We start from the raw sequence: 12,041 nt of genomic DNA, 5'->3' as shown, positions 1-12,041 counted from the left end.
GAATAAATATATGCAGTGAAGTCTATTTAAGCTACTGCTAGTGCTTTCTCCTGCAATCTGTTATACAAGGCACTTTTCCAAGGATCTCCATGTCCTCATTTTTGGGCATGCACACACATCTGTTCTCACTGCAGTTACACAAAGCAGGCTCACTTGCTCTTCTAGCCTTTCTTCCCATCTGAGCAAGATTTTTGCCAAGAATCCATTCTGTAGCTACTGCAGTAACAATCTTGCCTTTTAGAACCGCGGCTTAGCATTTATTGCAGCTTTTTAATACCCTTTGAATAAACTGTAGTGATTGTCTTCTACAAACAACTGCCCCCAGACTGAAGGAAATAAATACACAGCACTTGAACAATACTTCTTTTCCCACAGATCTCAAAATACTTAAGAAAGCATTTAATTCTTAATAGAACATTACTGTATTACAAGCCAAGTTGGTAACCCAGGAAGACAATTCATAGATAAAAATCTATAAAACACTATCAAATATGGCTTCCTTTGACCCTTCAATGACATGTCAAACAGAACTTTCAGTACAAAAATAGCTAAACATTACACACACATTACCTATTTCTGCAGTGAACACTGTATGAGTGGACTTCTAAAGTTAACATTCTCAATGTGAATTCAAGGTTCTCTTCAACTACTTTTCAAATAAATCCACTTGCATATAGATTTTAAAACTTCAGTTTTAACTACTTTATTTTTATTTAACTACTTATTTTTATTTAACTACTTATTTAGTATTTAACTATTTTTCTAAAGATGTCGGATTCCTCTGGAGATACTCATAGTTCCTTCCTCACTCACTGATCTCCCCCTATTTTGATACCTATCCTCTACTATCCCTAAAACCATCAATCTACCATTCACGTTCTTAATTCCTCCTGGCACTCCCAACTGCTCTAAACAAAAAAACATGCAGAAAGTCACAGTTGAAAGTAGGCATACACATTTATAATTCATGTATGACATGTACAAATTTTGATTATTGAGGTTTACTTTCCCATTAAATGCTAGTAGGTTCAGCTAGAATAGATTAAATTAGTAGTAATACTCTAACCCACTGTATTCAGAAATCAGACATCTTTACTGCTGCTTTATTCTAAAGAGGATATATCACTAAAAAACTGTCTCCATCCACTAGGATTGAGTGAGAGAAGTTTGGTAAATCTAGGGTGAACAGGACTTAGAATTTGCAAGAAAAGTTAATTACTAGCAAGGGTAGCAACTCACTTTTTTTTGAGTGGGGTGGGGAGGAGAGCAGGAGGCAGCGGTAATTTTCAGCCTGTATTGATTTTCCATCTGCACAGAGTATTACAAACGTAGATTTCTGCTTGGTATTATTTTCAGATACATACCTTTAGCTGTATATACTCTTAGTATCTGGGTGGCCCACATTACTTCCAATAGCTACACAGTTGCTTATCTATTACTTACTGGACATCTTACTTTCTCTCTTCACTATAATGCTTAAGAAGATTGCATATATTGGAGAGATTTTGTTACGAACACCCAGACACAAACCCATTGCTTCCAAGTAAAAACATGAATACTCTATTTTCATTAAAAGAATTAAAGTTACGTAAAGAAGAACTGCCCAGAATTCAAAGCTCAAAAAGCAGAATGTCATTGGTAACCTTTATTGGTTATTAAAATAAATAATAATTTTTTAAAAAAGATATATGGTTGTTTTATATACTGTAAGAATAACAATAAGCACTTGCATCTACATACGAAAAGCAAAAATTTCCCCAACCAGTCTTCAAGTAGAACAGAAGAGATTTCATTACAAAATTAAATTTTAACGGAGAATGGAAATATCCTGTCTCCTCATTCATCATATTGATTTTAGCTTTTTCTGTTGTTGTTGTAACGAACAGGGCAACTTTTAGAAACAAGTAGGAGGTGAAAAGAAAGCCTTAATGTTGATGCTAAAAATTATCTTCCCTAAAACCCATCAGGAACAATATGTGAAAATACCAGCAGTACACCCTAAAGGTATGTTAAGTCTTTCATTTGTATTCAGAACATGAAGTGATCTATGCCTGCTGCAGAATTTTACTGTTAGAAAAATATCTATCCACTTTACAAAAATTTTTAATTAAAGTATTTCAGTTAAAACTTATCACCAACCTATTAGGTTTATCAAAGTGGACTGCAGCTTTACTTGATGGAGCACAAGAGGACAGTTTCTCGGTTTCTTTACGGGGCACAGAATTTAGCGTATCATCTTTAGAAGTCCTTGAATCCACTTCAGCTGATAAAGAAAGGCTTTTTTCCTCAGTGTTTCCATGTTTATTGTCATTCTCAGAGCTCTTGATATCCAAGTACCGTCCATTGTCCTCTGAGACTGTGAGAGGCACTTGTTTTGAAGAAGGATGGGGAGCTACACCATAAACTGTTGACACAGCAAAGTTTTCATTCTTGAGGAAGTCTATTTCACTAAAAAATTAAAGCAAACAATGAAATATTTTTGTAACTTTCATGAGAAGGTTGTTGGAATCACAAGACAAGCAAGGAAATAAGGACAACATACTGAACAGCTCCCTCTTTATCTCCAGTATGTTCAAAACTTCCATTAATAGACATAATCTGCATCACACAAGGTCTTCAAATAAGCACCAGTTTACCAGAGTTCTTTAGTCAATAATTAGTAGTAAGAAAAATGTTGCATTCAGAATAAGTGAATCAATTATATACATGAATAAAAAGAGCTAGCATTACATGCTTCTGGCTGAACTCTAAGCACTGAAACATTGTCAAGAGACAGAAATCCATCTGGGGTGCAAAACTTAAAATGCTATAGCAGGGAATTAATACATACCATCCCACATGGCTTTCAAATGGTATCTGTGCAGATCAATAAAGCCACTGAAAAACTACATGCTTGCCCTTACGTTGTATTGATGCATCTCTTATGAGAAATTATATTTTATTGCTTACAGAACCATATGTTTTGACCAAACATTTGAAGTCTTTTTGTTTTTGTTAAAGATACTGTCACTTCTACAGGTCTTGCACTGTAGAAAGAAAACCTATATTGAAATAAGTTATTAAAACAAACACCTTTAACAGTGTTTGCAAGCTGTATGCACTGCAGTACTGAGGAGCGAAATACAGCTGACTCAAGAGAAAACTTATACAAAACACATCAGAACTGATTCTGTTTTCAATTAGGTAAATAAAGAAGTTGCCTTGAAAGAACAAAGCTCATTACAGAATTAAATGATGTAGGTAATAAAATGCGACTACTCAGTTTGAAGCCTCTTTTTTTCCTTCAAATCAAATAGCACGTATTAAAAGGAAAGACTGCCCTGTTCCAAAGAACTCCTAGTAATCCCACTGTTATAAATTATGTTGTCATAACTGTTCTAGAAAAACACTGAGAAGTTATTTCAACATTTCTTTCCAGTCAAGCAGATTGATAAGTACATACCTCTCAAGTCTTTGGATTTGTTCCATCAAAGACCATTTCTCACTGTTTAACACACTAATTTGATCTTCTAATTTTTGCACTATTAAACATTGCTAAATACAAGACAGAAACAAAAGAGTTTAGTACAGTAAAGTAGCAATGCAAACAGCTGAAATATTTCTTCTGTACAATCTCTTACTTCTATTGATTGTGGTGTTGTTTCAAATACAGGGATGTTCCCAAGTATAGGAGTGGCAGCCTCCAATTCATCATCATCTACACCAACTGATACATCCACCACATCTCTCGCAGTAACATGATGGTTTCCAAAGTCACGATAGAGTTGTAACAGGTCAGGAGGTTTTGGAATGTTCAATCCTACATCATCCCACAGTTCAAAATCCTTCAAGGGAATAAGAGAAACCAAACTAAACCACACTTCCTCTTAGTATGTTTTTTCTTCCTCATTTAACTGTAGGTCTGTATTTGCTGTAGAACAGCAAAACAGTCGTGTCAAAGTTGCACTGTAGTAACAAGGAAATCTTGAAGGAGATAACAAGAAACAAAAGTAGAAAAACATCTCATTTCATGAAATAAAGCATTTCACACTAAATACAGCTCTAGGTTGTGTACTCAACAGAGAATCTTCCAAAACACACAGCACACTTTTTATTTCTTTTGGATGCAAATACTTTTGAGAATCAGATACATTGCTGATCAAACTCCAGCAGAAGCCAGTAAAGTTGGTAGAAGACTGACAGGGCTATCATTTTGTTCCCATCTCATTCACAAGTGCAGGTATAGTCTTCCAGAAGCAGACAAATAGCTCTGAAGATGACTGACAGTGTGCACGTGCTCAGCAAAATCTAGACATAATGGTATTAACTGTACATGGGTGAAAACAATAGTAGGGCCTCCCATCTCAAACCATTACTACATGACTTTACTTTTTTCATTGACATGTAACCATTCTATTACTACAAGATTATTTCACATTCCTACGTATAAGCAGGTGTACACCTTTCCACAGGAGTTGTAACGCTTGCTTTCAGGGCATTAAATCTCAAATACAAATACACAGTTACAAGAGTTTTTTCCTACTCTTCAAAATTTTCACTATGTTTTGTCATAGTCTAGTTATATACATGTATTTGAACAAATAATCCTTATTTTGTGAAAGAATTACATTAATCTAGAAAAAACAATGTGCATGCTATACATTACTTAGTATGTTTATGCTTACTCTTTACAATTGAGAACTTTGTTTTTGTTAGTAACCTTACAACATAAAACATTTCTAGCTGAGAAAATGCAAAAAGCAGGGAGAAGTTATTCATCTTATCTGGTTTTGGGGCTGTACCCTCACAAGTTTATGTATGAAGACCTATTAAACTCCACTTTTAAGTGGGTGATCCAGCAAGTATTTTTAATTATTTTCTTTAGAGATGAAGATTCGAATTGTAGGAAAAAAAACTAGGGGATTAGTTAGAGAGAGAACTGGTTGAAATTCGCATAGAAAAATATTTAATTCTACTAGAAACATTCCAGTGTTGTGCTACATATATATTGAGTGTTGATGACATCACTTTCTTTACCCAGTAAGAGTTATTATGTAACTAGAACCTTCCCAAAAGAGATATAAAACTGATCACCTTTAGAAAAATGCATTAAAGCACAGCTATGTTATGAAATACCTAAGATAAGACCTTATTACAAAGAGCTCCTCCAAGACTGGATTCAGTGTCACAGTGTGACTAAATATACACATAAATATACACTCAGGAGATGACAAAGAATGAGTATAATTAATCACCCCACACAAATCAACTATTTAAGGCCACATGCTGGAGGACGGCGTTGCAAAGCTCATGGAAGCCCTGCAGTGTGGGGCTGTCTTCCTGAGCCTGCAGGACAGCAGGGCCACGCTGCAGCTGCAAGGGGAGGCCAGGCACGCTACCCTTCATCTCTTCAAGTTTTCTGTTGCTGAGGTGAGAACCCAGCTCCAAGTGCTGATGTCTGGCTTGGTGAATTGCATCAAGAACCTAGAGGAATGTCTCGAAGATCTGTGTGTGGTTGTGCAACAGGGCAAGCGGAGAAAGGAGATCAGCCTCCGTCTGCTGCCGTGGTATCGTCTCTCTCCCACCAAAGGTTTCCCCAAGTGAGCTGGTTCAGAGAACCACGTGAGGTGGCAGTTAAGAAGCTATGTTTTCACTCTTTGTCCCACACTTCTCTTCATGAGCTCTAGCCAGATTGGCCAGGAGAGACGCAAATGTGTAGACTGGGCAGCAGAGGTGCTACTTTTCTTTTCCTGCTTGGGCTGGCCCATTCCCAAAGCTGGCCAGGGCCTTCCCAGACCATCTTGGGCAGAAGAGATCCTGCATGGGACTAGAGAAAGCAGCACTGTGACAGTGTGCAGGAGCACAACTTTGCCCCCCCATGGATGACACCACACCTTCATCTCTGTGTGTGGAAGTTACCTTACGGAGGCAAGTTGCCTTTACTGTAAGGGTGACAGAGCACTGTAACAGGTTGCTGTGGAGTCTCCTTCTCTGGAGATATTCAAAACCCTACTGGATGTGATCCTGTACAACATGCTGTAGGTGACCCTGCTTGGCAGGGGGGTTGGACCAGAAAATCTCCAGAGGTCCCTTCCAGCCTCAGCCATTCTACGATTCTGTGACAAAGTCATGTTCAAGATTTTATGACATCCAGATCCTTGAGTTTAACTGGAAGGACGTCCATCAGAATACAGAGAAGTGTAGAAGTACATATAACTCATAGTATAATTAAACAGTTGTAACAAAAAGTTGAAACAAAATGTATGCTTAACTTTAGTTTCAAGAAATAAGTTATTAGTGTTACTACAGCCAACTGCTGGAAGCAGCTAGCTATTTGTTGCTCTAAGAACAGAGCAAAGCTATGCAATTAAGTATTGTTATCTTAAGAATGATTACAATATTATAGATATTTATTATTAAAATAACGTATGTAAGTTTGATATTAAATATATACAAAAGCCAGCAATGTGCACTTGCAGCAAATAAGCCTAACATATTCTGGACTGTACTAGGCAAAGTGTTGCCAGGGGGTCAAAGGAGGTGATTCCCTCCATTCAGCACTAGTGAGGCCACACCTGAGGTGCCACACCTGAAGTGTGGTGTCCAGTTCTGGGTTCCCCAGTACAAAGGAGACATGCGCATACCGGAGAGACGGTAAGGGCCACAAACATGATGAAGGGATTGGAGTACCTCTCCTATGAGGAAAGGCTGACAGCTGGGACTGTTCAGCTTGGGCAAGAGAAAAGTCAGGGGGATCTCACCCATGTGTATAAATAACTGAAGGGAGGCTGCAAAGCAGATGGAGCCAGGCTCTTCTCAGTGGTGCCCAGTGACAGGACAAGAGGCAATGGGCACAAGTTGAAATGCAGGAGGTGCCATCTGAACAACAGGAAACACTATTTTACTGTGAGGGTGAATGAGTACTGGCACAGATTGACCAGAGAGGTTGTGGAGTCTCCATCCTTGGATATCTTCAAAAGCCATCTAGACACGATCCTGGGCAATCCGCTCTACGCCAGCCATGCTTGAGCAGGGAGCTGGACCAGATTAATTCCAGAGGTCCCTTCCAACCTCAGCCACACTCTGATATTAAGTATTTGACTTTCTAGATACGTAAGCTGAATAGTGAAATACAAATTGAGATAGTTTTCATCATCTTGTTTTGGTTCCTTTATAGAAAGCAAGCATTCTAGTTTCCTTCCTACAAATTCTGAGGATATACTCCTCAAAATGCTGTGTTTTCAGGTGATGCTTTATTTATGAAAATGCTAACATACTTAACTCTTAGAATACTCATCTTAACATTACTTAAGTTCACTACAAAATCCAAATATGGAAAGCGGACGTGTAAAAAAAAAAAAAAGCACATAAGACCTTACCTGATCATGGTTTTCATCTGAAAATGTTATTGACGTAAGCTTGTAACTATTCTTCAATAAAAATTCATTAACTAGGAAGTTTAGAGCTCTTTTCTCAAGAGGTCTGATTGGCTCCTAGAAAAAAAAGAAAACAATACACTACTTCTGTGGTTCACTTTCCTGCCATCTACTGAAGGCATGTCTGGATTAATGTCCATGCAAAGCCCAGTTATCACCAACCACCTACCTGAATTTCAGGACTTGATTTATAATTTTTTCGTTCCTGCAAAGGAACTTCATTTTCTGGGGAGGAAAAAAAGAAGTAACTAAATTTTACTCTTTCAGAGAGGATGAGCTCAGCTACTTCTACATTGTTCAAAGTAGAGACTTAAGAAAAGGTTTATGTACACCACCTGCAGCCTGAGTCAGGTTGGCTCGGAGGGCCTGTATGGTCTCCTTGGCTTTCCGTAGTTCAAATTCCAGGACTGGACAGGGATTTGGATTAAACACACACAGGCATCCAACCAAGGCAAGGGAAACAAAAAATAAAATATAAAAAGCAAGGATGGGTGTGAAAAAAAATATACAGTTCGTATTAAACAGAAAGCATGCAATCTTTATGGAACTTATGAACACATGCAGCAGAGTTGGTCTGAAAGCAAACTGGTGAACATTTTCCATAGTTCCATTGGCCTTAAGTTAGCTATATCAAAATTTCAAGCTGTCTGACAAGGACTCGCTGTAGGGTGTTTTGTTTTCGTTTTCAATTTTGTATATTAATTGGATTTTTTTTTTAAATTTCTCCCCCAGTTACAGTCGGTTGATACTGTCAAGCATTTTGATTTCTAGGCAGTGGGGGACTACACGGGTGATCAGAGGACAGATCTAAAAAAAGCAAATACATGCTGGTGGCAGTGTTAGCTGTTTCCATGTAGCAATGCTGAAACCTTAATATAAATGTACTGTCCCACGGAGTACATTTTTTTTTTGAAAATGAACTTATATACTGAAATTTTACTACCTCAAATGGCAGAATTTGAAACATAGTTCATATTCTTACTAAAAACACATCTCTTTTTAAAACCTTTTTGTTTTACTATACGTTTTCAGAAGTCACAGAATAATTTCTGTTAATTAAATGTATTGAAAGGAATTCAAAATCTAAAGAGATGCACAAGACAAAAAAAGCAAAATATGCAGTTCTCTCAATATTTACAGAGAAGCTTGCAACAAAAGAAGTCTTTGATCCATTATTCTTAGAAGTTTCTGGTGAGTTTTGATCATGCAACACTTTCAATCATCTAGGGTTATTTTACAGACTACAAAATACAAAATTCTAGCTGCCACTTCCACCTGCCCTCACTTTCATTACTGTTATGAATTTCTCACATTCCATTATTTCCTCTAAAAAGGGCCAGGAGTGCTTTGTTTGCACTGGAATCTCGTGTGTTTTAATTTTAAACCACATCTACGCTGCGGTGTCCAATTATAAAGCCTTGTACTTTTGCAAGAAACATAGTATGTGCCTTTTTAATAGCCAGTTAGAGCATCTGAAGGAGCCTATTTAGGGAATTGCTAGATAATTTCCGTGCTTTCCATTAATTCCCAGATTACTTTAATTACACTTAAATAAACAGTTATGATAAATAATGAGTCTTGTAATTAAATATACAAGATAAGCACAGAACAGTTACCATACCGAAGTGTTAAACTACTTGAAGCTATTCTAACAGTTACTTAATTTTGATTCCCACACAAAACTAGAAGTGTTGCAGTTGCTTTTAACAAGAATATATTTGAGTGACTTTTGATCATTCCTGGAAATAATTTAACATGGCATTTTGAAATATTTGCAGAGGACAGTACATGGCAGAAACGCTGAATTGGCTCTTGTTTGTAAGAAATGTTACTGAAGACTACAAAAGGTGGTTTCCTTTTTGGAACATCTGTGACTAAGAATTTTTGGATCACTAAGAATTTTTTGCATGCATGGAAAAAAAGATTCACTCAGTTTGCATTTATCCATAAAAACTGAAGGAGTAACTACGGTACACCACGTTTGCTACATGAAAGGAACTTGTTTGATGCACAGAATTTTACTGCAGCAATATAAAAGCGCAACTGAGGATACAATGAATAAAATGTATAAAATCTCTCTAGTAGTCAGCAATGCTGATCTGCAAATACTTCTGTGCAACAAAGTTAGAAAATGCTCTTGTAGTAAGGTATCTGATCATTTTAGTACTTCCTTACATTTGATTTACTAATTGACAGTTACGATTCTAAGTTAAAAGCTACTAATTTTTTAGTTTTTGAAAATAGTAAAGAATTCAAATTAACTAATTCTTCTGATGGAAATGACTTTGTGTTAACATTTTATTCTCTGAAATTTTTTTCAATGACCAGAACAATTGCAGATCAGGAGTGCCCTGCACTAGAATGGTATAAATAATAATAAAAAAAAATGTTAGAAAAACAACACAAACTAGAAAAACTCAGGAATCTCATCAAGGAAAATAGGAATAAGACATGACTGAAGGCATAGAAAGCCAAAAAACTCATGTCAGACAAACCCATGTCAGACGGCAAGAATTAATTTTTTAGTTAACTGTGATGATGCTTAAAATTCTTAGAAGCCATGAGGACTTCCCCTATTCAACCTTAAAAGATTACTCTGCTGCATGTTTCTCTTTATACAGTAGAAGATTCGGAACATAATATATTTGTGAAGAACTCACTTCAAAGCCTGTCACAACAGCTATACCATTCCACTACAAAACAGGATTGCTATAGTTGTACCTCATTTCCTTGTCTTAGCAATGTAACCATTATAATTGCCACTGTACAAACCCCAGTGTACCTAGAAGTCACACACTTGGCTTTTATCCAAAGAAGCTTGTTTCCAAGTTTTTATTTTTTGTAAAGTTACAATCTCAATAAAATTTAATTATGATTAGAAGCTCTATTTTAGAACTTATTCTGAAATACAATCTTCTGCCAAAACACGTGAAGATTTTTAATTCAACGTCTATACTAACGAAATCATTTGTTGATGATCTGAGATTCTCTTCTTAAATAAGAATGCAACCCCCTATCCCCTTTCTTAAATAAAAATGCAACCCCCTATCCCCTTTCTTTCTAACCATTTAGAAGTACTGACTTCTTTTAAAAGAAATGAGCTGGTCTCTCTCTTCCCCCTCTCTCCTCCTGTTGCAATGCTTACATACCTTTGCAAGCTTAACCCTTTAAAAACATTGATAAAGTCTGCTGAAGTTTAACTTCATGCTTGACTGAATTCGTAACATGTGTAACTAATTACAGTACTTGGTGAAAGGAGTTCACACTCCTTAAGAATGATGCATGGAAGAGCTTTATTGCAGACAGCCTAGGAAAGGAAAGAACTGAATTGATTCTCTTCATCAGGAAAGCAGAGAGCAGAAACTGGGAGCTATGGGGTTGGTTAATCCTCCTGTAGGAGTGCATTCTGAATTTAAGTGGCTGTCTTACTTTTCCTTTTTAAAGAATTCAAATCACTACACCTGCTATTCTGAAAAATATTACTTAGCCCTACTTAAGAGTTGAATTTTCAAGCAAGCAACTAAGGATTAGACCAAGAATTAAGTGCTTCTGTTTTCATGTAGCTAATCTAACACTTAAAAAAATAAGTGCATATGAGTAATGGGTGGCTTGTCTGCTCAGCTTAGAAATTTAAAAATGACTTTTTTTCAAGGATCTTATTCTATTCATTCACTTAATGACTTCAGAAGTTGTTGAACCATGGATTCATGGCTACATGAACATTAGTTATAAAGAACAACTTGTGGTTTGTGATATTGAATGATTTGAGATGTACATGAACAGCACTCTCGTTGGGCAAAGGCAAAAAGCTGAAGGATAAACAGTACTTTTAAAATTTTTCAGTATTTACTTCTGTTTACATGGCGTGTTTTTTAACCCAATTACATATGAATTCTGAATTCTACATTAGAATTATCTTGTCAGACTTTTGCAAACTTCAGTACGAAATACTTCTGACAACACTCGGAATCTAGTTTGACATCGTGAAGACATTGATGGCATTCCAACATTTTCATTTAGAAGTAGACCTCCTCTGAAGCACAGTATCAAGGGCCCCTGTGCTTACCCAGCTTTCTCTGAATTTGGGCATACTGTTAAAAGTTTTACTGTTGTTCAATTTCCTCCATCAATTCAAAACTATTCCAGAGGTCCTAAATCAAGCCCTCTAAAATGTGTGTGACATCCCATTACATTCAATGGATTTGTGCCTACATCTTGTGTCAATGAGAAGAAATTGGTTGTTAATGAAGCTAGTATCACAGTACACTTCAAGACCTGATGTTTCCTAATTTCCACTTCCCAGATACAAGTCCTAAGAAGAAAAGAAGTGACCATATTTACTGTCAGCATGAAACATTTCAGGACATAAAACAAGCAGAACTGAAAGGCAAAGTTGTAGTAGAGATGGCTATCAAGCTACAAAAATTATGATCATTCAGAGACTTGAGTGCAAGTTAACAAAGAACTTGTTATCATTCTAAGACTGGGAAGCCAACACTTAACTCATTAGCCTCATTAATGTGTCCAAGTTAACAGGACAAGACCAACTACAGAGAAGATCTGATAGAGCAGACTGATCTTTAGATTCAACCCTTGGAGACTACCAACCTTGAAAGAAATTAAGGA

General features: G+C 36.6%; 1 protein-coding gene across 1 annotated transcript in view; it reads right to left on the bottom strand.

The window, feature by feature from the left end:
* The window catches only part of RELCH (RAB11 binding and LisH domain, coiled-coil and HEAT repeat containing), a 74,268-nt gene that overhangs the window by 42,778 nt on the left and 19,449 nt on the right, over positions 1-12,041 (bottom strand). The window contains exons 3-8 of the mRNA XM_035552786.1: positions 7,751-7,822; positions 7,585-7,640; positions 7,359-7,472; positions 3,621-3,824; positions 3,443-3,534; positions 2,140-2,448 (exon numbers count right to left, since the gene is read on the bottom strand). Of these exons, the coding sequence (XP_035408679.1) occupies positions 2,140-2,448; positions 3,443-3,534; positions 3,621-3,824; positions 7,359-7,472; positions 7,585-7,640; positions 7,751-7,822 (847 nt within the window). The remainder of the gene's footprint in view (positions 1-2,139; positions 2,449-3,442; positions 3,535-3,620; positions 3,825-7,358; positions 7,473-7,584; positions 7,641-7,750; positions 7,823-12,041) is intronic.

Source organism: Cygnus atratus, chromosome 2, assembly GCF_013377495.2.
Source record: "Cygnus atratus isolate AKBS03 ecotype Queensland, Australia chromosome 2, CAtr_DNAZoo_HiC_assembly, whole genome shotgun sequence".
In the NCBI taxonomy this organism is placed as follows: Eukaryota; Metazoa; Chordata; class Aves; order Anseriformes; family Anatidae; genus Cygnus; species Cygnus atratus.
Note: the sequence above shows the minus strand (reverse complement) of the source record. Positions and strands in the feature narration are given on the sequence as shown.